The 27,238-nt window shown below is 43.2% G+C and overlaps 2 protein-coding genes across 2 annotated transcripts; one reads left to right on the forward strand and one right to left on the reverse strand.

Moving 5' to 3' along the window:
• The first annotated feature begins 13,560 nt into the window (after positions 1-13,560).
• cdc6 (cell division cycle 6 homolog (S. cerevisiae)) lies at positions 13,561-18,635 on the forward strand. The gene is made up of 12 exons (XM_070987331.1): positions 13,561-13,691; positions 14,426-14,696; positions 14,890-15,153; positions 15,345-15,544; positions 15,649-15,797; positions 16,060-16,166; positions 16,396-16,535; positions 16,628-16,728; positions 16,889-16,956; positions 17,051-17,229; positions 17,581-17,721; positions 18,248-18,635. Exons 2-12 carry the CDS (start codon positions 14,438-14,440, stop codon positions 18,338-18,340), a joined length of 1,701 nt encoding a protein of 566 aa, XP_070843432.1. The 5' UTR covers positions 13,561-13,691; positions 14,426-14,437; the 3' UTR covers positions 18,341-18,635.
• A 334-nt stretch (positions 18,636-18,969) lies between these two features.
• On the reverse strand, positions 18,970-27,023 carry ccsapa (centriole, cilia and spindle-associated protein a). Its single transcript, XM_070987343.1, has 4 exons — positions 26,891-27,023; positions 24,749-25,135; positions 23,110-23,450; positions 18,970-22,735 (listed from the first exon to the last, which is right to left on the reverse strand). The coding sequence occupies exons 2-4, from the start codon at positions 25,098-25,100 to the stop codon at positions 22,556-22,558; spliced, it is 873 nt and encodes a 290-aa protein (XP_070843444.1). The 5' UTR covers positions 25,101-25,135; positions 26,891-27,023; the 3' UTR covers positions 18,970-22,555.
• Between the last annotated feature and the right edge of the window lie 215 nt (positions 27,024-27,238).

A 27,238-nucleotide genomic window follows, 5' to 3' on the forward strand; every position in this document is an offset into this window, starting at 1 on the left:
AGAAACTGCATAAAAATACTTTAAATAACATGGTAACACTTCAGATTATGGCCCGCGAGTACAGCGTCTTTCTACCCAGTGCAGATTTTTTTTTAACAATTGATCTGTCCAGTATCTTTTTTCACGCATGCATGTACGTGTGTGGAAAAATCTGTGAAGTTAAGCAATAAGGAGATAACAATCTGGAAACAAAGAATGATTTATACTGCAGGTATTGGCTCTCTTCGTATTGTAATATTAGTTAAATAGTGCAGTTTGATCATTACTGAGCAACAAAGCTAGAAGTTTGGGTAAGGATGGGGTAATGAGTTGTGTGCATGTATGAATCTGCCCTGATTTATTTCAAAATGAACACACAGTACTTCCAGTGGACTTATGGTAAAATAGTCCTACATATCTTACAGGGTACAGCAGTGACTTGACAAGTGAAAACTAGTGTTCATTTAGCAGCCTAGGCAGTTGTAGAAGATGATGGATTTTATGTCTGGTCACAGTATAAATGTCCTGAACATTAAAGGATGCAGACACTGCAGCAATGGAATGATAATAATATTGGCTATAGACATTTTAAGACAAAATAATGTTCCAAAGGCAGATGATATGATAAAAAGGCAAGGGCATGAGCACAGAGGAAATACAGATACAGATATCTTTATTTATCCCCGAAGGGCAATTCAGTTTCTACAGTCCACCGACCACATATATTCATTCATTCATCTCTACAGTCATCATCAGTGACAGAGGTAACGATAAATGACACATGGGGAAGTACTTAAAAAAAAATAAAAATACAAGAATAAAAATATTTGAATAAAACAGAATAAATACAAGAATAAAAAACACAGGAATAAAAACAGGAAAAGGTACGAGAATAAATAAGTGAATAAATAAAGTGCCGAGAGAATTTCACATAATGAAGACAATAGAATGAAGTGAATAAGATCAAATTCATTGGAATAAAACATATCAAACATTTCCAACAGCTTTCATGAATATAAGTTTATAAAGAGATTTGAAAGAAGCCAGAGACTTTGTATGTCTGAGTTGAGTAGACAGTTGAGTACAGATCCATAGGGCTCTAATAAAAGCCTGATCACCTTTTTAATCACAAAGTGTGACCTGGGAGGAACCAGCAAGGATTCATTCCAGGATCTGAATGGTTGTGAGGGTACATGCTAGTACAATAACTGTATCATATTGCACAATATGAAAATTAAAATGACACAAAAGGCAATGGATGATTTCTCACTTCAAGAATCGGCACATCTATTCCAGGTGTTGACTAACACAAAACAACTCGCATCCAAAAGTGAGCAGACCTAATGTCCAAACCACAGGCAAACATCTCTCTTTAATGTCAGTGGTGGACGTTAGTTTGTGACCGGTGTGTGGTTCTCAAGGATGTCACGTGCAAGGTTATTAAAGATACTAAGTTTGAGTTCACTTTAAGTTCCTCCTAGGAACCTCCTTTAAGTTCCTGCATGGTAAATGGACTGTATCTATATAGTGCTTTTTTAGTCTGACGACCACTCAAAGCGCTTTTACAACACAAGTTTGCATTAACTCATTCGCACGGCGGCAAAGCCATCTGCTCATTCCAAGTGTTATCCATTCACACACTCACACACCGATGGCATGGCATCGGGGACAATTTTGTGTTTCTGTATCAAGGAGAGGCATTGAACCACCATCCTTCTGATAAATGGACTATTGCTCTACCTCCTGAGCCACAGTTCCTCTGTCCTCTGTAATAGTCCCTTTAGTCCCTCCATTATTACCCTCCTGTTGACTGACTTCACATCTTATTCTCTTGTACAAACATTATGCATCAGTCTGTATGGTGCTGGTACACTGTCACTTTACAAATAACTGAAAGAATTATGTTGCTCATCATTGGCTGTAATCAAAGCTGTATCAAAAAGATCATCGTTTGACATTTTGGAGATGTAAAAGAGTTCTGTTCAGTGTGGAGAATTGCAGATGTACAACACGCTTGTTGGGTTTATCAAACCATGACAGGTGATCCATTTATTCAGCAAAGAAGAGCTCATCAACATCAAACCTGTGTGTTAAAATGACTGGAAAGTTGTCTGTCCTTCAGAGGTGTCAGGTTGTGTAAATGTGATATTTGTTTCTTCAGGAGAGCCTCGGGCCATTTGCCCGAATCCAACAATCAAGGCAGTGGAAGGTGAGAATGTCGATCTTCTGTGCTATCTGGATCCCCGGGTCAGCGTGGTGGATTATGCAATGGATTGGAAAAGAGAGGTGGGGGACCGCAACAAGGTGGTCTACTCCTATCGAAATAAGCAGGAAGATCGTAAATTACAGATGGATCAATACAGAGGCAGGGCAACTGTCAACCATGAAGACCTGAGAGGAGGAATCCTGACACTGCAGCTCTCCTCAGTTCAGCTGGCTGACAGTGGACCATACAGATGCTTTGTCTCAAAACTGTTCACCAGTTGTAATGTTACCCTCAATGTTGGTAAGTACCATGAATTTAATACAGTCTATTTCAGGTACTAAAAACATTTGTCAGAATTGGGGCTATCCTAATCAAGCTTTTGACCCAGATCCTCATTTATGCCCTTAATATTAGGAGTCAGATCTGATGATTATATTTGATTCATCCTGAAAGAGTGTGTGTGGCATGTTCACTGAAAACATTTTTATCTTTTTTTGACAGTAACCAAAGACCAGCAGAACGGGACAAAGAGACGTGATTCCAGCACAACCAGACCTGCACTGAATGAGCTGAACGATCCAGGTAAATGACTCTGAGCTGTTCTCCAGAAAACTGAAGTTCAGTAGTATTTCAGTGGTTATTTCTTTGTCTTTGAGTACAAGAAGATTTCCGTTAGAGTTTTGTGTGTAAGTGCAGCATTAGTGTTTCAGGTTTCTTGTTCATAAATAAGCTGGATGGTTGAAAACTCATATCTTCAATGTCCTGATAGCCGGAGGAAAATTATTCACACATTTGAACTTTGCTGTGAGAGAGAGGCTGAGGTAGAGGGGTTGAGTGAAAAGTTGGGGGTCTAGACTCGTTTAATTGAGTCACTCGTCTACTTACTCCTTTCCCTCAAGCCTGTGGTTTGGCAGGAGTCCAGCCTCAGTCCAGCTTACAACAACATCAATGAACTGTTCATGATATTTAAGCAGGCTGCAGCAGCTGATGTCATGTTAGCAGACACAGAAGCCAAAAAGACCTAGCCTCCAACACCACGCATGGCAGCTCTTTGTAGACACAGTTTATCGAGTACCCGAAAAGTGTACCTACCTGTATTAGTATGTAGTATTAACCTCACACAAAACTTCAACAAGACTGTGAATGACCTGAGAGACAAGCCGAGGACTTTTCACTCCATGAAAAGGAACATCAAATTGGACATCCTAATCACACTCTGGCTGGAACTGTTGTTCATAGAACCTATTTCCCTTTTTAAGGTTGTGAGATCTGGTGTACACAAGAGTTTCCAAAATAGGGCAAGCACCATATAAATCCTTTCTCCAAAGACGCCAAATAATGATTCCCACTAATCATCAAAATTCAAAAGAGAGCATTTAAGTTTAGTAATAACGTAATAGAAAGTCATCCTCACATACTCCATAGCAAAGCCATCTAGAAAGGTGTCCCCTCAGCTAGCTGGTTCAGGGACTCTGCTCTCAAACACCTACAGAGCCCACAGAGAGGAAACCCATTGGACTGAATCCAATTATTAGAATACAACAAGAAAACTGTTTGACTTTGGAAAGAATCAGGCAAAAACAACAAACTCGAATGCTGAGAACACACAGGGGCAGAATATCTCATGGCTGACCACAAAACTGAGGAATTCCCTAACTCGGTACAGACTCAGTGAGCACAGCCTGGCCATGAGGAGCGGTCGCTATAGACAAAGATGGCCTCAAAAATAAGAGGGGCTGCACTTTTCAGCTTCCTGCCAACTGAAACATTCGAGACATGCACATTCCACAGCCACCCAAAAACACTTAACCAATGACTTGCAACTTCCATATCGACTGGGTGAAATGCAGCAACGTGCAAACACAGACAGCAAAAGAAAAAGGTCGTCCCGTGGAGGAGAAGCAGCGTAAAGACAGCAAAGCATCCATGTTCCTACACTGACTGTCTACACTGTGCTGCCTTCCATGCAAACACACACATACACACACACCCAACTCCAGAGAGAGTTGAGAGGGGCATACTGCTAAGGGTGCAGCTTCAATCTCTCTGACACACAGACACACACACGCACACACACACACACATACACACACACACACACACACACACACAAAGCAGAGAAGCCCATCTAGAGGCAGAGAGGAAACAAACTGTCACAAGGAAACACAGCGGCATGTTTTATGAGCTGTTGGCAGAGAGGGAGAGATCAGCAAACGGTGCCTTATCACTAATCTGAATATGGTCTGCCCTGTCATTTTATGTGACACATGAGAGCATAAAAGGCATATGATTGTCTTAAGATAAAGGGCTATATGCTTTGATGCAGTGGAAAAGTCTGTAGGTAAAACTAAATTAGCCTGGGTAAGTTGGTGCGGCTAACAGCCGTTGGGGCACCTGCAATGTGTGGAGAAAAACAGGACTAGTGAAGGAGAAAAAGCGAAAATGGCCACACACCTCCCATGACTTATCATCGCATTATCCACCAAGAAGCTCTGTGTGGAAAGGTTCTGGAACTGGATGATATAATGACCACGGTCATGAATACAGTGAACTTCATTCGGGCGTGTGGCTTGGCTGGCAGCATGGAGATGTGCCGTACCATAAAGAAGTAAGGCTAGGGTTAGGGTTATAGAAATTGCTGTTTTCATGCAATGTAAAGGAAAGCTGTTGCACAGATCTCGCATCACCGATGACAACCTCCACACTGTTTTGCGGATCGCTACAGCACAAGACGTAAAGCCAGATATTGACGGACTGACCTTGGGAGAACGGTGTCAGACAACAGGCCAGAGAACAAATAGATGTCTTTGCATACAGCGCAGTAATTTCACTTTCAATAAGTGCTACCCAAAGGTCTGCCTGACGTTGCCTCTCATAAAGGTCTCTCCTCTCTATGGGGCGTCGCACTCACAGTCACAGTTCTCAAGTCCAGCAGCACATGTTTAGACAGCATTAAATCACATCTGATAACTTGCTTCTCATGTAACGTGATAAGTGTAATACAGTTCATCAGAGAGCATTGGACTGCTGACAGTTATTTGCTCTTTGCACAGCAGAAATGTTAGCAGATTAGAGGAAGAAGACAGCCCCATCTTCTTAATTTCTGGTGGCTTTGTCTGCCTTTTGAAGTCCATAAGAGGGTGGCGTATGTGCGAGGTCTGTCACCATTATTACTAGTTGAACTGTTTGTGTTTCATTCCTGTGCAAACCACAATCTCAGTTCCATCCCCTCCACTGTATTAGGGTGGAGGCAGAGATCGTAGGTGCTGATAGCTTAAAACCCGGACAGATAAAATGGTCTGAGAGGTTGATATCAGGAAGGATAAGTTAGTCAAATTGCAGGTTTTGTAATTTGGGTGAACTGGCCCTCTAAATCCTGAGCAGTATGTTAAATTGGTTACTCATTATCCTCTCTGACTTTCATTCTCTCAGATGGTGGAAACTTGACGCCCGTCATTGCTGTTCTTGCCTCCAATGCTGCTGTCATCATCATCGTCTGTGTTCTGGTTCTGATGAGAACTTCGTGTAAAGCCCTGGTGTGTGATCCCCCCCCTTCTCCCCCCGTCTGACTGAGAAAGTTGACCATCCAGATCCTTGTTACCTCTGGTTGGGGTTTTAGGATTTGTTGAGCTCACACAAAGAAAGCCTGCCTGTGTCCAACCTGCTTTGTAGTACACCTCGTTGAGCTGAGCTCAAATGTTATGGATTTGAATGTCACGGAAATATTTTTAGATGAGCGTTTGCACTTGCGGTGCACATCAACTTCCTTTAAAAATAATTGCAAGCTGCTTTCCATGTTGTCATTGAGTGTGGGGAGACTCAGGCAGCAGTGAGCAAAAAGCAGAGCTGTTAAGTGGCTTTGAACTTTTCAGGAAGGCTGACCTGGAGCTGGATGAGTAGCTCTGGGTTTGATACAGTGAGTTCACATGGATGGGCCGTACATGTATGTATGTATATGTATTTCTACTGTGTGCTCACCAGCGACTATGTGCCTGAATATCATGATTGTGATATCTCAGGAACGCCTTCAGGGAGTTTCTTCAAATTTAGCGCAAATTCAAATAGAATGTGGTTGCCAAAGGTCACTATAACCACACAAAGCAGGTCTGTAGCTGTCACTCAAGAATTCACACACTAATTATGACAAATCACACAGGTATCTCAGGATAAAATGTGATGAGATTTTGTATCGAAAAGGTCAAAGGTCAGCTTCTGTGACATCATAATGTTCTGCAGAAACACTTTTCTACTCATTTTTTAACAGTATAACTCAGGAACAGAACAGGAGACTGATCATATTTCACATTTGGTCAGATACTGAATTGGTGACACTAATCTTGGCTGTCCACCTTCAAACTGTGGATCTTTAGATCTTCTGTGCTGCCTGGTTGACGATGTGTGTGAAGCACCCACATTTTACAATTTGTAGATTCTTCGCAGCAGCATCCATATTTGAAGTGTTGTAACCCACCACAAGCTCAATGGTTCTGCTGATGTTGAGCTTCAGGTGAGGTTGTTGCACTATGTGAGGAAGCTGTCAGTCCTCTGGACTCCTCTGTATAAATAGTCTCTAAGTGAAGACAGCATGTTTCTCACTGGAAATTATTCACTGGAATCATACAAGTCAATATACTGATGATTTCCATTTCACCAAAAAATACACTGAATACCCTTTCTTTAATTATTATTATTTAATCCTTAGTCTTCAGTACACATAAGTCTTGACAGATGTGGATGTAAGCTGGAACTTATTTTTGTCCATTATTTGTGTCTTATTTTTCTCAGCACTATGATGACTTTAATCAAAGGTGTATATATATATATATAAATTCCGATCCATGCTTTAATTCTGTCCGTCCTTCATCATCATAACTAACAGCAGATCACAGATTTGTAACAAAACTGGTGACTGGTGTTAGAAATAGTTATGATAAATAAAAGTTGTGTTGTAAAAATGAGTAATCACATCTGAACACTTGGCTTCTGTATTGGGTTTGTTTTCAAATGAAAGTTGCTTTTTTTAAATACACCACTACTCTTTTTCTGTGTCAAAACGTCTCAATAAATCAAGTCAATGTTGTGAAAACACTTGAGTAAAAGAACTTTTGTTAATCCAACTGACAGTTTCATGTAATAATAGTTTTGCGCTGACTGTAATCTGACATCATATTTACAAGCTGCTGCTTCATCTGAGATAACTGGCAACATGGGGAATCCAGCATGTGACAAATACTTGAATTCATCAGTAACTCCAGGAGGAATTGGTCAGTACCCAAACCTCAAGGAGGAAGTATGGGTCATCGCAGGGAGAAAATGATGATACAGTGAAAGGTGCCATTTAATTCAGTCACAGCCAAAGAAACAATGACACATGACTCTCTTCACAGCTCACATACTGCTGCTGAGTGTTGTTCACTTGATATTCATGCCAATAAAACACACCGCACTGAAAACTGACCTGAGTGATGTGCGCGCAAGCAAATAAAAGACTCATCAGATTGTCTTAATGTTTCTACATTTTCACTGAAATGATGAAAACATATTCTCACATTCACACATACACCTCCACCTTAATATTCATGGAGTTTCATTGCAGGTGCTCACAGCTTCTTGTGGGTCATCAGACTTAGTAAGTGTATAGTGGTTGCTGCTGTAAACATTTGTTCCCCTCTGTCCTTGCTCGAGATGGCTTGAAACTTTGCTTGACCAACATGACCATTATATTCACTAATCAGAATTCACGTGCAACAAGCCAAATCGACCTAAATTCCATTTCCTTCTGAATGTCCAAACACAAAACATGTTGTTTTACTTTTTGACATCTAGTCTTCCGGGCGTGTATCAAATGCAGACTGCTGTCCTGTTTGCTGAAGATGAGTGTTGCTTTTATGTGGAATCCCCCATTCCGTCCTGACCCAGTCACTCCGCCTCCTTCGCGTTATAAGTGTTACTGCTCAGCGCTGCACTCCGCAGAGTGCGCGCACTGAGGAGCAGCAGGGAACATCTACCGGCTTAACTATGAGGATTTTTGTGACTTTTCTCAGTCTTTTACCATTTATTAAACTTATCACGGGTAAGTTTATTCTTCATTATCATCATGATTCATCTTCACTGTCAGAATTCGCGTTTTATCCATGTTCTTTTTTTCTTCTTTTTTTTACTTGCAGGGAAATATGGTTTTTGATTTAACATCGTGTATTGTTGGTGGTTTTATATATAACTGTGTATACAGACTTGCGCGTTTTGTTACCCTGCCTGTGGCTTATGTAGATAGTTTTCTGTGTATTTTACCTCTTTTTGCTCAGCTATGACTGTTTCGATGTGTGTAACACTGAGAACAACTTAAACCAGAGTCAGATTATATGCATGAATATTTTTCTCGTCTGTCTATGGTCGCCTTTACTCACATCCTAACGATAAGATAATCACATAAACTTGCACAGCAAGTGAATACCAGTGACTGCAACTGCTCAGTTTAAACCAAGAAATAGGTTTGCAAAAGGCAACCTGTTTCATTCAACACATTTTTTTTTCTTTTTTGATATAGTATATCCAGAGAAATGGGAGATACGTTTCCCAGGGGTAGTTCACACCACAATGAAAAACCACAACACTTCGCGTTCTACTACTCAAACAGGAGTTCTCACCTCTCTTTTTCTGACAGGTGGCCAGCCATCCACATTCTGTCACGTTTCAACTTCATTCCGGGTGGCGTTTTTCTGACAGGGAAGTGGCGTTCTTCTTGTGCATTACGGCTTAAAAAACGCCGTAAAATGTGAAAAAATGGCGTCTCCTACGCCGTAATGAAGTTGAAACGTGACTGAATGTGGTGTATTTCTGACGGCTTGCCATAGATGGACAGCGCGTGTAGGTTGTTGTACAGGCTGTGGAAGGCGCGCGCTGTACTGTACAGCGCTGTACTGTACAGCGCGCGCCTCAGCGGCTGGCAGAATTGTATTTACATGCTGTGTTTGTTTCTCCAGGACAGCGTCGAATAGTTTGTCCTACTGAGCCAATCGAGGCAACAGAAGGCGATGACGTGACGCTTCAGTGTGATCTGGACCCCCCGGTCAACGTGGTGAATTATACAGTGGATTGGAAAAGAGCTGACCTCAACAAGGTGGTCCACTCCTATCGACATAAACAAGATCATTACAATCCACAGATGGCTCAGTACAGAGGCAGGACAACTTTCAGCCATAAAGAGCTGAGCTCAGGAATCCTGCGCGTGCGGCTGTCCTCAGTCCAGCCGTCTGACAGCGGACCTTACAGATGCTTTGTCCCGGCATGGAGAGCCGGTTGTACCATTGTCCTCGTTGTTGGTGAGCACCGTGAAGCTAATTCTGTAGAACTCAGACGCAAAAATTAAAAAGTACAGCAGCTGCTTTTCCTGCCTGTTAATGTCTTAGTAATGACATTATCATTAGCCGCAGCCAAAGCTTTGATCCAAAAGTTTCCCATTCCCCGTTTCCAGTCTCTGTCCTAAGCTAAGCTAACCAGCTGCTGGCTGTAGTTTCATACTTTAAGTACAGACATGAGAGTGGTACTGATCCTCTCTATTTGTCTCAGGAGTCTTCTGTCTCAGCGACCCCTGTGGGCACAGCCATGTCACTTTTGTCTAACTGCAACATTGTTGTCACGTGAAACAGCAAAAAGAAACCAAGAAAAGACGGAGAGTGACACATCCAGTACAGCAAGACCTCTGCTGGTAGAAGCAGCTGGGACGGACAACCCTCGTTCAGACGGTGAAAGCAGGAAGCCTGTCCATGCTGGAGCCATTTCCTCTGTTGTCTTCTTTGTCCTTGTTGTGGGTCTGCTGATGACTGGAATCATACGTAAGTTAAAACACAAACTTCTGCTCCACAGCTTTTTATTAGCAACCGTTAACGTCCTGAGGGGTGTTAAATGAAGCAGGATTACCAGTGAACCCAGGCTGAGATCAGTGAGCCAGGCTTGTTTTCAGGAAATCGTTTCATGTTAGGGGACTTAAATAAGTCCGACCTGACAGTTTAGTCTTCAGGCTTAGCTTTAGCTCATGTTGAATCAGTGTTACAATGACTCTGACAGACTGAGAGTTCCTCTTTAGTGTAACTTTTTGCTGTCTATGCTGTTTTTAAATGCGCTCCGATCAAAATACAGCTAGAAAAATGACCCGTGGCTGCAACCTCAAAAGGAGAAATGTAGTTTTGTTCACATGTAAAGCCAAGTAACAATTTAACAGGTAGAGAGCTGAAGGGTCTGATAGTTATCTTTGTTGTTGAATAGTATGTTTCATCTACACGTCCATTGTCAGTGCCAGTTATACAAATAAAGTCCATAATGTCCATAATGTCATAATTATAAACAGATTGCAGCAACAAATGAGGAAAAAAAACAGCTGCTCTGACACTGAGCTCGCCGCTGGTCTCCAACATGCTGTCAAATGTTCTTTCACTTTCTCTCAGATGCGATCAGTGCTTGATGTCTCACATCTGTTTCAAAGTAAAACTAATAATCAAAAAAATGACTTCCTGTGTCTTCTCATAAACACTTTTCCTCGACCTTGATGGAAAACATTATGAGGTCCGGGACAGGTGTATGTACAATAGGCTATGTAATTATGTGATGGTGGATGGGTCTGCAGGGCTTGCTTGTGCGACATCCTCTTTCATAAAGAATGGTCCAGCATAGCCTATGCTAAAGGAGACAAGAAAGGAAGCAATGAGACTTCTTTCCACAGTGACCAGCTCTTATCATGGCTGCCACTAAGGTACTTTCTGGGTCATTTCACTCAACTAGGAACCTTCCTCAGCTAAAAAGGCTATTCAACCGCAACCCACGACATGACTCACATTGGCTTGAAACCAGCTTTGTGAAACAGACTGATCCTGGTTCAGTTTGTTACGTGAATTCATGGCACATTTATGAAACACTCCTCTCCTTTGCTTTTAGGAAAACCAGAGCAGATATCGGGCAGTTAACACCAGTGTCCTTTAATAAGTGTCACAAACTTCTTGTCTTTCTCTCAGAGAGTCGTTCGAAGAGACTCAAAGGGAGGGAGGACCAAAAACCAGAGACGGCAGAAAACGGGCTTGAGATGCAACAGCTGAACACTCAAGCAGCAGAGGGGGGTGAGGACCTGGAGAGACCTGCAGAAAATGGCTTGAGAAGCATTTTCTGCTTCAAGTGATGGTCAGCGCTCCAGCTGCTGTTCATCCCCTCAACAATCAAAAGTTTGACCAAAGTATTTAATGCACAAACAACGGCTAAACCTCTGAATGGACCAGTGAAGGTGCTGCACACCACAGACACACCAGCAATATGACCCCATTTGGTCTAGATTCACAGCGTTAGAAAAGGAACTTTTCTTCTGAGCCAGTCAACAAAATGCCACTAAAAATATTCACAATTGAATCAAAGTGGGACCAACCATTTTCTATGCATCAGTAAAATAGGAGGAAGGCCTGTCACTCACCCCCACTTCTGACCTCTGGGCCCAAATATGCAAAATATTTTTCACATTCCTAAAAATACAAATATGCAACTTGTATTATCTATAAAGAATGCAAATAAGTACGTCTGAACGTCTGTAGCAAAAAAACTTACTACAGACGTTCAAGTTCACCTTAGGATGAAGTCTAAAAAGTTTTCATTCCTCTAACCTTTCCTGTAGCGCCCTCATCTGGTTTATGGTTGGTTTATGACTAAAGACTTCCATGACTAATAACATTCACATCAGTGTGCCTTCATACAGCTGCTGGCAGCTGTAGACGTACTCTGCAAAATCTGCTCACATTGCATATTTCACCTGAGTGTAGAAACCAGACAGGGACCGCGTTTCTCTGTAGCAGTAATAGTGAACAAACCCACAACACTTTTCATTGATATTGTCAGTAACAGTGTGCCTTAACCTCACTGTGAGGCTGGACTCAGCTCTGAACTTTTAAAGTTACATTGCAACAAAAGGAGGGCAGCTTTCCATCACTTGAATAACATTACATCAAGAGTAAGAAGACTTGAATCTGCAGGCAGCTCTGAGGAAATGGTTCATGCATTCATCTCAGACTGGTCAGACTACTGTAAAACTCTCTGCTGGCCTCCGTCCTCATTCATAAAACTGTTCATATCTGTGTTTGTGTCAGAACGTTGTGAGACTGTTTCACATCGTTGAGCAGGGCTGCTGTATGATGATGTGGGACTTTTTTGCACTGACTTGAAAAAAATGGTTTACATCGACAACATCCAGTCATTTGTGAAGTGGATATCAGTGTTGATGTCTTTTGAACTTTCTTGAATGTGTTTTTTCTTTCATTCATCACTTTTTGCGCTTTCAAAATGTCATAATGAAATAAATGTTATTTATACAGCATCATACTGCCATTGTCATGTTTGTGGTATCTATCCCTGCAGATAATTTATGGGCCCAGGTTTTTAAGATATCTTCCTCCACGTCAAAACAATGAAGGTTAATGAAATTTTAATATCCATGTCTAATTAATGTCAGCATATACAGAGCTAACAGACAAGTATAAGCAAGTGCATTTACTAATAATGTTTGTTGCTCTATATTGTAACTTTATATTATCCTATACTGTGGAAGTATTAAAATCCTTTAAAGTAAAAGAAGTAATACCATATGTAAAAGAAGTTAATTACAAGTAACAAGTAAGCACGTAAATGTGCTTCAAGTACATTAAAAGTACGTGTTATACAACAGATTAGCTCTTGTCAGTGTTATATTATGGGAATATTGTCAGTCACCCACGTCTGTTTAAGCATCATTGTCATATTGTAGATAATCCCATTATGTTGCATGTCTTTTTTGCATAACCGTAATCAACAACTGTCAAATGTTATCAAGTTGAAGTGGGAAGTAGCAAATACTTCCAGGAGGTTGAATGTAACTGTACTGAAGTTCTGTACTTGTACACGATTTTGAGGTACTTGTACTTGGATTTCCTGACACTTTACTTTTATTATCCACCCACAGTTTAATTTTCCCAGATACACATATGTGAACTTTGAAATACACTTTTAATATAAAACGTATCTTATTACCCAATAAATTACTGTAGTTTAAACTATTATGAAGCAGCAGTGGAGCAAGAAGTATTCAGATCTTTTAAAGTAAAAGTAATATTGTAACATTTTAACAGGACTCTGGTCCGAAAACCTCGCCGCGTTACTGATGCAACAAAACAACACTGAGTTCCCGGGAAAATTAGATTCCGCCAAAATAGCGTTCAACTCAAACTCCCGCCACAGGCCTGCCGGCTTGTCATCTCTGACGTAACGTCCGCCTGTACTCTGAGCCAATGATCACCACGGAGGCTGTTGCCATGGCCAGGAAGCGGACCAATCAGAGAGCAGCGGCGGGAAACTCAGCTGATCGAGGCGGAGGTAGAAGACATTTGGCGCAAGGCTGAGGTCAGAAGAAGACAGACAGAAGCAGACGCAGAGAGGACTTCAAGACAAGCAAAAACACGTAACATCGAGCTGGGAAGACTTCTTTGAACTCGTTGGAAAGGTAAACTCACCAGCAACACGTTCATTTAAGTGTGAAGACGTGAAATATTTTGTTCATCGTAGCCGGAAGAGAGTCCGGCTCTGCAGCGGAGTTGAGTCATTAGTTTGTCTTGATTAGCCTCTTTTTCACGTTATGTATCGACAAACTTTTCCCTCAGAGTGATTTTCATGTTAACACGATGTGGTTTAGGTTTAAGCTCAGTCATGCTCATGCTGAAATTGAGGTTTTTGTAATGAAGGCGCCGCCTTTGGACCTCAGCTGTGTTGGCGCCATTTAACAAGCTCACTGTATTGTTTGTTCTTCGGGCCTTTAAACATAAAGATAAACCTAAGAGAAGGATTTCTTAACTTTAACAAACGTTAAAACATGTTACTCTAAGTAGCATCTTACATGTTTCGGGTAATCTGATGTTTAACATTGAGTCATTTTGATTTATAGGAACCAAATTCGGTGAAACTTTATTGTAATCTGTCATTTACATGTGAGAGCAGCCACACGTGGAAAACCAGGGTTAGTCACATGAGATGAAACACGTTTAGAGGAGTTTTTATAATTAAGAGTATAACTGGACAACAACAGCCACTGTAAGCAACCTAGAAAAACTTTAAATCCTCGTTAGCAGCCACACCTTTGTCTCAGTCTGGAGAAAAATCAAACCATGCTGTAATTTATATTCAGGAAGTAGGAAGTATCTGGTGGTCGGTACTGATGGATCACCGTTCTTTATGTTCCAGGTTAAACACAAAATGCCCAGCACACGCTCCCGGGGCCAGGCTCAGCCCACGCTGCCGTTCCCTCGCCGCAAATCCTGCAGAGTTTCCTCTCGCTCAAAGACGCCACAGCTGGAGCAGCCTCCAGCTCCATCGCCGACCAAACCTGAACCCCAACGCCTCGCCCTGACCCGGATCGGACCGCTTTCTCCAAGACGCCCCGAGGCCCAACCCACACCGCCCTCACCTGCTGGTCTTCAGCAGCGGTTTCCACTCAGCCCCAGAAAGCGTACAGGTGAGGCTCCGTACAGGAAGTGGACCCCATGTCCAGTATTTTCTCTCTTCACCAGACTGTGTGGGGATTACACACCTTAATGGCTGCGTAGGTTGTGTAAGCAGCATCTCACCCTCAGTTATCTGCCTGATTCGAGTTACTCCACACTGATTTCACCTCGGAAATTAATCAATGCTGTATCTCATCTGTCAAGGTGACGACAACGGCTGTAACCTTGGCGCCGGCCTGCTGGGTTCACCGCCGAAGCTGACCAAACCGTCTGCAGCTTCACCACGAAAACCGGGCTTCGATGAGAACTCACCGGTGTTAGCCCGGCGACAGCTGATCCCATCATCGCCACGTCAGCCGCTCTCTCCGACCGCCAGATCGTCCCCGAGGCGACAGGAAACGCCCGCCAGAAGCCCGGCCCGCCACAGCTCAGAGAAGAAGCTGCCAGTCGTTCGCCTCTTTGGAGAAAGTAAGAGCTTCATGACAGTTGCTGGTCGAGCGAGGCAACCATCATTTCTGCCAATGTGTGGTCCCTCAGTCATTTGACCAGCCGTAGCTGTCTCTGTCTCACGTCTGTCCAGCACACTGATCTTAGATTTGACTTCAGTCCTTCTGCTGTTCAGCATCATTCATCCTTTGGTTTCCACGTTTCTCCCCCAGAGTCGAGGTTCCAGGGCGTGAAGCAGGCGCTCCACACCGCCTTCCCCGAGCGGCTCCTGTCCCGGGAGGCAGAGCGGGCGTCCATTCGATCTTTCCTGGAGGAGAAGGTCCTACAGGGCCTCCCCGGCAGCCTCTACATCTCCGGAGCCCCGGGGACCGGAAAGACGGCCTGCCTCAACTGTGTGCTGCAGGACATGAAGGTGCTTTAACAGTGCTAGTAGAAGTGACAATAACAGACACTCGACTGTTTGTTATTGTTGTTGTCGTGTGTTCTTTGTTTAAAACGTGTCTTCTGTCCCGTCAGAACGAGCTGTCGTCAGTGCAGACGGTGGTGGTGAACTGTATGACTCTGCGGAGCTCCCACGCCATCTTCCCGCTGCTGGCTGACAAGCTGAGAGCACCTGGCGGACAGACTGGGCTGCGGAGGTTCCTGGCGGCCCCGGGGCCCACTGTGTGAGTAACCCGGCATAGATCCCAGGCTTACTTCCAGTAATTTCAGCATATAATTGTGTGAACTATTGATCATAAATTGAGATAATGAAAGAGTTACTCTGTCACACTTCGGAAGTGCTAAATTAACACACGTTTGTTTGTTTGATTTTATTTCGAACTGACCGCTTGACGTCTCTCTCGGGCCAGAGAGACCTGATTCATTCACGACAGAACCAGAGCATCCAGTGATAAATGAGGCTCACTGTCCGTCTTCCCTCCTCAGGCTTCTTGTTCTGGACGAGATGGACCAGCTGGACAGTAAAGCTCAGGACGTCCTCTACACTATCTTTGAATGGCCGTACTTGCCGAAGTCTCGCCTCTGTCTCGTCGGTAAGACACAGCTGCTAGAGCCTCCTGGACAGGAACAACATTTTAACTAACACTCATTTTCAGCTCTTTCTCTACATCTATTGTCTCTGTTGTGCAGAAAACGAACGATCGTATGTGAGACTTGAAACAGAATCAGTTTGTGTCCACGGCGTCTTCTTACATCTGGTGGACAGATGCACCGTGTTTGTGTTTGTCCTGTCAAGATGTCTGAGCCTTGTTGGTTTTGCAGGGATCGCCAACGCTCTGGACCTGACTGACCGCATCCTTCCCCGCCTGCAGGCCCGGCCTCACTGTCGCCCCCTGCTGTTACACTTCCCTCCCTACAGCAGGCAGGAGCTCACCGCCATCGTGCAGGACAGACTCGTTCAGGTAAGCAGCCGAGCGGGATGACTGTCACATGTTGCATTCAGACTTTTTTTTACGGGACTTGTGTTGATGTGTTTCACTGTCTCTCCTGTCAGGCATCAGCAGAAGGGATCATGGACGCCTCAGCGGTTCAGTTCTGTGCCAGGAAAGTGTCAGCAGTGTCAGGAGACGCCAGGAAAGCCCTGGACATCTGCAGGTAAGAGTTTCTGTCCATGTTTCTGCTGGTTAAACTCATCAATGACAATTTTTCCTTTCTCCGTCTTGTGATTGATTCTCCACGAGTTCATCTCTGCTGTTAAACCGCATCAGACCAGCAGCTGAATTTGTTCATCGGACTAATTTTCGTTTGTTTTCAGGAGAGCTGTTGAGGTTGTGGAGTCTGATGAGAGGAAGAAGGCATCAGACCAACAAGCTGAAACTAAAGGTGAGCGCTCAGTGATCGAATGCCTCTGGTCTGAACAAGAGTCGGCTGATTCGACACACGTGAACTAACTCTTCTCATCCTTTGGTGCATGCAGCGTCGCGGGTCAGCCTTCCTCAAGTAGCACGGGTGCTGTCAGAGGTGTACGGTGACCGGATGGCGTCTCAGTGCAGCGGCTCTGATGGAGAGAGTTTCCCCCTGCAGCAGAAGCTGCTGGTCTGCTGCCTGCTGCTGCTCATACGCAACGGAAAGAGCAAAGAGGTCGCCCTCGGCAAGGTGAGGCGCAGGCCCTGTTGTGTTTATATAGAGGACACAACAAAAAGCAGATGTGACTTTGCGTGATCCTGAGCAGGAGTCCAGGGAGGTCGCTGTGTGGTCTTAAGAGCTTTGTTATTCCTGCTGGCATATGAAAGTTAATCATGGTAGCAAAGTGGATTTAAATCTGTATTGACTGTAACCAAACCTGCAGCAAATGAAAGCCAAACTACTGTACGACAGACCACAATCTTTAGAGGTGACCTGAAGCAGTTGAAGCTGATGCTATTTTGAGCGTCCAGCAGGTGGCGCTGAAGCCCAGGCTGACTGCTGTTTTAAACACGCTAACATGGTGGGAAACTTGTGTTTCAGCTCCACGAGGTGTACAGTCGTCTGTGTGCCCAGCGGCAGGTGTCCGCGGTGGGTCAGGGCGAGTGTTTGTCCCTCTGCGGTCTGCTGGAGAGTCGAGGGATCTTCGCCCTGAAGAAGGCCAAAGAGGCTCGTCTCACTAAGGTACAAACATCAGTCGGCGTCCCTCTGTCACAACATTACATCACCCCACATCACCGTCAGCGGCTCCTGAGATGTTTTTACATTGACGGCCATTTCAGCCTGTCTGATGGGGGAGAGACGGGGTGTTTCAGAGGGTAAAAAGACACTGAAAGATAACTCTCATTACTCTGAGAATGAGAGAATAAAAGTAAACGAGACCAGAGCAGAAACTTTTTGTTCTCTAAACGCCTAAAGGTTACCCCGAGCAAGGTCAAGGAAACTGAATTTTTCATCAGATGTCGTTTTCTTTTAAACTTCTTGCTAAAAAAGCCGTAACCTTCCTTTCTTTGGTCATGTTTAAGATTAATATCCAGTCGATCGTTGCGGCTTTAGGTGTAGATCAGTTCAAATGAGCGATTATTTGATCCGAGCTAAAGTCGGGCGTTAAGCAGCTCCGCAGTGAATGTGATGGAGAGATTTCATGGTTGTGGTCTGTTGAAGATTGGAGGCCTTCGTCTGAAATGTGAATATTTGTTTCTTCCTGCAGGTGTTTCTGAAGATCGAGGAGAAGGACGTGGAAAACGCTCTGAAGGATCGAACCCTGCTGGGCAGCATCCTGGCTGCAGGGCTCCCCTCATGACCACATTTTATTTTTTTTTTTAGCTTATTTTCAAGTTGAACAAATGAAAATTTTTCAATGAAATATTTTATTTTTTATTCTCATTTTTGCTGAGAATTTGTACAGCTTTTTATAAATGAAAAAAAGTTTTTTGTTTTTTTTTACTTTTTTCTCTCATACTCATGTGGATGCTCATTTCTGAGTTGTTGACTAACGTTGAACTCAAATCATTTATGAGACGACAGCATTTGTTTCAGTTTGGATTTGAAACATTTCCATTTTTTATGCTGTAAATAAACAAACATGCAGATGTTTTAATGGACTTTCCCAGTTATTTCTGTGCAGATAAAGCAAACTGACGCCTGGTGCATGAAGGCCCAGCGTGAGCTGCTCTGTCCACCTGAACAGCCTCTGATTGGATTAAAGGGTTAACGGCGTCACTGCGGCGCAGGTCAGGCTGATTTTCTGTTCTGTAGAGCTTCAACCATCTGCTTTCTGACCACGACTTCACTGCTGCTTTGTCTTCTGTGGGTTGCTGGAGGCTGGTCCACAAAAAGAAAATAAAAAATGCCAACATAACAGCAGATGACTCCTCTGACAGCTGCTCATAAAACTAAGGATTCAAACATTGGGCCAGCAAGAAAAACATTAACTTCAAATATGATTTATTCACAGCAAAGTGGATGAAAATAGAGTTTGTTGTGCACGTTTTCAAATACAAATACAGTGACCAAAAATGTAAACAAGGTTGGAGATAAAATGATAAAATATTAAAACGTGTCATGTTCTGCAAATAAACCACACAGTCAGCTTCAGAGAAACAGCAAGCAAACGAGTCACGTTTCACAAACTCCTCACGTCCAGTAGCTTCTGTTCTTATCGTCCGTTTGGAGCTTAAACATGAGAGTTTCTGCTCGGCGGCAGTTCAGATTTGTTGCTTCAGCTTCCTTCCACCTGAGACACCTAACAATCATTACCATGTGATCCATAAGAAATAGTTCATCTGTTTACATTTAGGAATTCGGTCACTCTGCTGTACATAATGAGGATTTACTGGCTTCTGTCTCACAGCTGCTTCCAAATTTAGAAATCTTCAGAGTGAGACCAAATGTAATTTCTAACCATAAGCGATCGCAGCGACCTTTAACCTCTTCCACCAAACATTTCAATGTCACAGGACTTTACATCACAGCTGAAGATGCCAATGAATAAAAGGCATAACGCGTGAAATGAAGCATGTCATCTCAAATGTTTTCATTTGGTGGAATGATGCAGCCAAAAAAATAATAATTTTTTTCTTTTGAGGGGTTGGAACCAGCCAGCGTTGAACATACAGGTATTTTAATAACCTGAAAGCTGCTGAAGTGGACCAGAAGACGAAAACTGGCTTGTTTATTTTAAACATTTTCAAGAGAAAATATTCAACTGTTACTTTCTTTCAACAATTACTTTTCCTCCATTTTAAATCCCAAAATATGATTTAATTTATTGACCCCCCCCCCATGTCACATTCCCAGTGTTGGATCTTGATTTCTGTCCCCAGTAGAAACATGAACATCACACTGGACGCTTTGTCTCGCAGCCGAGTGAAACAAGACAAATGACAGTAAACAAAGAGTTGAGCACATTCAGAGTGACGAGGTTCAGTCGGTGTGAAGATGCTTTCAGTTTGCATCATGAAAATCAGCCCTCAGTTTGGGAGGCGGCGACGACAGCAGCATGTATTTACAATCTGAGGTTACATCAAACAGTCAGTTCACACTGTGCCGTCTGGAACGCGTCTCATCCCTTCACTGCGGATAAAAATCTGATTTCAGGGTTTTGAGCAGAAAAATGCGAAAAAGATTTATGTTACAGGTCCTGTAACAAACTGTCCTTTGGAGTAATTATCAATAAAGCTCCTTTTAAACCCAATTAAATATTCATTCGTTATCTATGAACTGTTTTACAAATGATATGGTTCTTTGTGGTAAATCATTAGAAACCACAGACGCTGATGTTGAAGCACATTCATTTCTTCGTAAATGTTTTGTTAAACTGGAACAAACTACTGAACATGTAAATTCAAAGCGTTACTGAGGCGCCACGCTGGGAGTAAATGCATCAGGCTATGCTTTAGCTGATGCCACTGCTCCCCCTGAATGTTACTCTCATGTCAATTTCATTATTGTTTGCTGAAGAAAACTGCAGGATTTCTGATGAAGCGTTGCAGTTATCATTTAAAACGTCTTTAAATTTAAAACTATAAGGTGTTTACGTTTGCATAATCAGCCTCTAGAAGTTAAGCTCAAATCCTCGTTATTTAATCTGTAGCAATTCATTGGTCCTACTGGTGAGCTGTCTGACATGTAGCGCGACGATAGCTGATTATTCCTCATTAAAACAATGTAAACCACAAGCTGCATCTCAATGTGCCAAAACCTGAAGAGAGACCAACTTAAATCTGAGATTAGTAGAAAGGTAGCATGCCTTAAATATAGTTTTTACTCACAAAATACCTTAAATACTCATTTTATTTGATAAATCTTGTGTTTTCTACGTAGTTTATTCTAATCTACAGTGGACGTCTGTAGATCCAAAATACTCAGATATCAAAAATACTCCGTTTTGGTCCTTTCTGCTGCCTCTGATTCAAACACTGAGTTAAAAATGCACAGCTGCCTTTAGAAAGAGAACTGAAAATGACTAAAAGTGTCTGATGAACAGCTAAAATAAAGCCCAGCAGTGCATCTGAGAGACTTTCATGCTCAGAAATAAAATACATTCAAATGGTGATCTGGATGTGATTGTTTTAGAAAAGCTCAGAGAGACTTAATTCTCTCTGACGTTTGTTCATCAAACAGAACCACAGAAAAATATTTCAGTCCGTCACATCGGAAGCTGCTCCCGCAGACTGTATCGCTGCTGTCGGGTGAAAAACACATTTGAAAAGTACAGAAAATGACTCATAAATGAATCATTTTTTTGTGGTAACAGTCAGATTTCGACCCAAGTTTCATTCAACCTGAGGTCTGTTCACACGTAGGGAAGCGTAGTCCTGCGAGGCCTTTAAAGTAGACATAACTGTATAGCATTTAAAGGGTAGGTGACTGTATTTTAAGAGGCAATAAGAACTTGAAAATAAAAGACATGTAGTTTAAAATGAGGTTTTTGATCATGCAGAATGTTAAAACACGAGTTTTATGAGAGGGATGAGGTTTGAGCGCTGTCAGCCGGCAGGTCGGCCAGTGTGTTGATGATGACAGTAAAATAATATCTGGAGAAATTTAAATTAAGTGACACAGTCTGCACAGAAGTGACCATATGAAATCAAATTCAACCGACAGTGGGTGTTTTCTGTTACCTGAACGGCAGCGATCCACTCTCAAAAGACCCTGAAGCAACAAGAAAGCCATCATCTCGCTACGTCTTCATCAAGGACATCACGTGAAAAGTAACGTGAAGTGAAGAAGTGGGCAGGAGGGCGTCAGGTCGCCCCAGTGAACGCAGCACTGACATATGATCGCGTGTTCAGTCGATATGGTGAACTCGTTAGGGAACAGTTGCTTGTTTCCACATCCAGCGGCTGCAAAGCAACACAGTCCTTCATCTGTGCTCGTGTTGGACGCACGTCCGATGTTCACGCTCTGTCAGCTCTCTCTCCGCCAATTCAATTCAATTTAACGTGTTGCGCGTGTTCAAATAAGTTCTGATGCGGCGAACGTTTGACTCACATGACTAACCAGCCGTTTCTAGTTCAACACCCGCAGATCTGATGGAACCTTCCTCACATTAATATATGAAACAAACACTTATTTCCATCATGTTTTTAACATCGGCTGAAACAAAATTCAGTTTCGCTCAGGTTTCCATGGGAAGAGCTGCTGAGGCTCATGGGTACTGTAGTATTTAGAGCCATTCAAACTAAGGGGAATAAGATCTGATTTGTTTGTTTTGAGGGATGGTGAAATGTCTGTATCTGTTGACCATAACGTGTCCTGTGTTTCTGTGGTTAAACTGAATCCACTTTGAGGAGAAATCAAATCCAATCAGCAGCTCTGCCCACTTCTCCGCTTCATGCTACTCTGTCCGACCAGGAGGCAGGACGGCGAGTGCGGTTTGGGTTTGATGGACTGTAACGAGACAACGTGGTTCTTGTTGCTTCAGCTGAACAAACTAACGACCCCCGTTCCACTGTTTGGTGTGTGCCCTTCAGTAAGGAAACATGGCTGTCAGGGGTCGGCGTGGATCCCGTCTCTACCTCAGCCGGGCGGAGAAACAGCGCATGTACTCGGTCATCCAGCGGTCGTCCACCACCGTCAGCTGCGACCGCCTTATCTTCTCCAGGTCAGCTGACCGAGCCCGCCGACGGTCCAGGTTGGAGCTCCGTTTGTCGGACTCCCGCCGGGTCTGAGCGCCGATGTCGGACGTGTTGCTCTGAGAGGAGAAACCAGAGAGGTGGAGAGAGAGAGAGGAGTCGTTTCCAAAAAGCACAGCGGTGTTTCATTATTAATGTTCGCCGAGTGTTCGGTGACACGGCTTCACTTCTCTGGTGTCCTGTGATCGAGCTGCTCTCAAAGACTCTTCTGGATTCTTTGTTTTACATCCTAATTCTTTTTAAAATGCTTTGTAATTGACATTGAGAACATCACAAACACTGCAGGAGTTACAAATGGTCAGCAAGTCCGTTGGATTTATTTGAGGTAATAGACTAAAACCGATAATGCGGACCGTTAATTCACTGTCTTTGCCTGATGAAGGTTTTTACTCATTGTGTATTTCAAAGTGTTTTCAGTAACACAAACACTCACGTCATTGGGCGTCCTCCTGACCTCTGTCTGCCTCTCAGTCCAGTCCAGTCGACTGGACGGCCGTTGGTTCTCCTTGGTGCTGATCGGTGGTTGGCTCTTCGCTCTCGGCGGTTTACGGATGACGATCGGTTTGTCGTCGTGGGAACTGTCCCGGTGTCCAGGCTCGGAGCGAGGGGTTCGGCGGCGGTGGCGCTGCTTCGGTGCCGGGTTTACAGGCTCCCCGTCAGAAGATGGCGAGTCAGCAGGACCGTTGTCAGTCTCCGTGTCATCAGAGGGTCCGCTGCTGTTTGGAGCCGCCGTCATTGAACCACCGCTGGCTTCATTCACACCGTTTTCCACAACTGAGACACAAAAAACAGAGCAGGTCAGAGACACAGACGCAAAAACTTGATTGATTTTCTTTGTGTTTTCCAGCAGCTGCTCTGTTTTCATTATTTTAGGTGTTTTCACGCAGGCTGATGATTTGATTATAACCAGAGAATAGTCTGATGACTGTGACCATCAAGATAATACTAATTAAATAATTATTAATTTTGCTCAGTTCAGGTTGAAATCCCTTGAACTCCTGGGATGTACGTGCAGCTCAGTGTGCTGTGTTTGATTCCGCAGCAGAGATGACACCCTGAACCGACCGCACACACACATGTACAACATCATAACTGGTGGTTTGGAACAGGATGTTTGTGTCATGGTGGCTTTTAATTATAGTATCCTGGTTTTCACTTTGTCATATTGTTAAACATGCTGCACTCAGACCTTCTAAGCGTGTGTGTTGGTGAAACTCAGAGCTGGTCCCAGCACTCTCCTGCCTGAAACGCAGCCATGGAAATCTTAGAAGAGACACAAAAGGTCCTTTATAGTCTGAACAGGAGGTAAGCGTCCCATCTGATCACTGAACCTTCAGTCCACAAATATTTTTAGCAGCAGTGTCTCCTGAGGTAAACCAGCCTCTGGACCTCGTACTGTCACACAGGAACACAAAGAAACTGCTCTCGGGGGTCTGTTAGATTATCCCAAAATATTCCTGGAAGCAAGACAGGAAACAGAGGAACCAGGACAGTCGTAACCATCTCTTTAACTAAAGTCCACACAGACATTTAAATCTCTGTTTTCTCATATCAAACAGCTGAGATTAACGCTTACAGTGCGACCAGATGAACCGCAAGCTTTTGGCTTAATGCACATTCACATTCAACGGTTTCAGAACACTTGAATTCAGAATGATAAAGTTAATGAGGCTGCAGCTGATCTGTTGATCGCTTTTCTAATTCGTCATTTGGGTCTATAAACTGCCAGAATAACAGTCAGCTCTGTGAGGCTGCACGCAGGCACAGTGGGGTTTTGAGCTAAATGCTAACATCAGCATGCTAGCATGCTCACAGTGACAGTGTTAACATGCTGAAGCTCTTTGGGTTTTGGACTGTTGATCGGTTAAAAGACATTTTGAAGATGTCATGTCAAGTCTTCAAATTGCTTTTTAAGTCTAAGCAACAGTCCAAAACCCCAAAATATTCTGGTTACAGTGAAGAAAAGCAGTAAATTCTCATGCCGGAGAAGCTGGAACCACAGACTGTTTGGCATTGTTGCCCAATAAATGATCTGAATGATTAATGAGTTATTCAAAAGACTGTGTCCTCACCTCCAGGTGGTGCAGCGTCTACGACCGCCGCTTCCCCCGCTCCCACCTCGGTCTCTCCGTCCTCAGGAGGCTGTTTCGGTCCAGGGCTGGACAGCCTCTGCTTCCTCTCCAAGGACGACGGCGGGGGGAGGGACAGAGGGGCGATCTTGTTCCTGGTCAGCCTCGGTGTGGACCAGCCGCTGGAGTCAGAGCCGCTGTCCCAGCCCTCCCAGAACCAGGGCTTGTGGGAGTGCTCCATCACCCGCCGGGTCAGACGATACTTCAGAGAGTCCTCGTAGCATTTGGAAAACGTCTCCCATTTGGGATCCTTGAACTTCTTCATATACTCTGTCCGGATTTTCTTGGTCACCATGGCTCTTGCTCTTGCTCGTGTCTGGTCTGGAAACACTGAGAAAAAGCAGGAAATGAAATAATGAAATAAAAACAGACACGACGGTGATGATGTCTGCTTATTAACACGAGGTGAGAGAGGAACAAATGGCTGTACTTCCATCAAATCTCAACGTATTATGCCTTTAAAATAATTCTGTAATCAGCCACAAGAATGTCCACCAAATTAATGCCTACAGTTTATCATTAGCATTGTAAAGTCTGTCAATCTGACCATAAAAAAACATGATAAATTGTGAACATTTATGACAGTAATTAAAGGCAGACACAGTTCATGTAACTGACAAAATCAGTTTCTTTCTGACCGACAGTTCATTATGAAAGATTCACGAAAAAAGTCAAAAGCAGCAGCCAGAAAAACCGATTAAGAAAAATTCAGGAAATAAGGACAGTGGAGCCACGACTGACTGCGATAGGCTGAGGCCTGTTGATCACCTGTCAATCAATATTATCTGTCCTCTGTCATTCTTCAAACCTGGCCTGAATAGAACGCCGATTCCCTCAAAGTTAAATTAAAGTGTCTTAAAACAATTTCTCAAATGCTCACATGATCACTGGAATATTTTTCTTGTCATTCGTCTTCCTGTCCACACTCCTTTAATATTTCTATGGCTGCATTTCAGACATGACACAAATTTAGAAGTTCTGCAGATGGCAACCAAACCTGACAATCAGAGGTGGAGGAAGTATTCAAATCCTTTACTTCAGTACTAATACCACACTGTAAAGATACTGTCTTACAAGTGTAAGTCCTCCACCGAGTAATTTTCTATCAATTTTAAGCTTAATCAATCAGCTAATCGTTTAATTTCGAACAAAACATCATATTTTATAAATTCTTCATATATTTTACATGCAAACGAAACAAAACTAACCTGTCAAGTGAAGTAAAAAGTGTATTTCCCTGTGAAATGTACTGAAGTACAAAGTGGTATTAAAATAAGAATCACTTATGAGTACTAAAACACACTGTACTCAGTTACACCACTGCTCATACTATTCTACCACATGAATGAATCTGGTGTGTGTCTGAGGGGATCCACCTACGGCCCCCTGGTGACATCACTCTGACAGGTGTGGTCTACCTGTAAGCCCCGCCCACCCCCTCCTCAACAGATTACACTGGGAGCAGAGGAGGATTGAGGCTTATTATAGCCTTTCTCCTGACTGTACTACTCCTGCTGAAACTCACCCTTCACCACCAAAGACTGGCGGGGTGTTTGTGTGAGGAGTCCTGCCGCCTACACACAAATCTGCTTTGATTTCTTACATAAATACCTGTTATCTTCAGTGGAAAGAAACTGCATTAAATATTCAGTTATCTGAGCTGGCCTACATCTGATCCAAGGACGACACAATATCTGACAGCGATTTACTGTCAAACAGCTGATTACGGCAAATGTGTTGGTGTGTGTTTTTCCTTTAACTGAAACAGAGATGTGGGTCTCTTGTTTTGAAGGCTTTAATTTTCTCAGTCACACCCCAAAACATCGTCTTTTCAGCATTACACCCTAAAACACCGCAGAGAAAAAAACATACTGCCGTTTATTTGTCTGTCGAGGGTGAAAAAATTCCGTTAATTGTGAAAAATTGAGTTTTTAAATTGCAGTTATCGTGTGTAAACAGGTTACAGCCATATTCACAGCCGTTACCCTCACCTGCCTGCTCCACTAAGCCCCGTTTGCTCAGACGGTGAGGTTTAAAAATTTAGGCGTACGATTTAATATTAAAGTCAGGTGTAATTGTACTCACCCAGACCTCATTCCAGAGGGGTCCGGTCTGATTTGAAATCCTGGCTATCCCCTTCAGTCCCGCGGCCAGACGACCAGCATCGCTCCGTTTCCTTCTGACTGTCAGCGAGCGCCGAGACCTGAGCAACAAAGCTAGCTAAAACACAATACACCGCTTCCGGCTGACACTTTCAAAATAAAATTGGGAGGAAATTTCCAACCCGTGACCTTTGCAGCGCAAAGTTTGCGCAGCAGAATATGGCACATTTTACAACATCTAAATTAGTCACACAATGTTTCATCTCAAAATTAAAAATGAACTGATTATCACATTTTTTAATCCTACACAAATTTAAATTTAAATGTAACA

Source organism: Chaetodon trifascialis, chromosome 2 (assembly GCF_039877785.1).
Source record: "Chaetodon trifascialis isolate fChaTrf1 chromosome 2, fChaTrf1.hap1, whole genome shotgun sequence".
NCBI lineage: Eukaryota > Metazoa > Chordata > Actinopteri > Chaetodontiformes > Chaetodontidae > Chaetodon > Chaetodon trifascialis.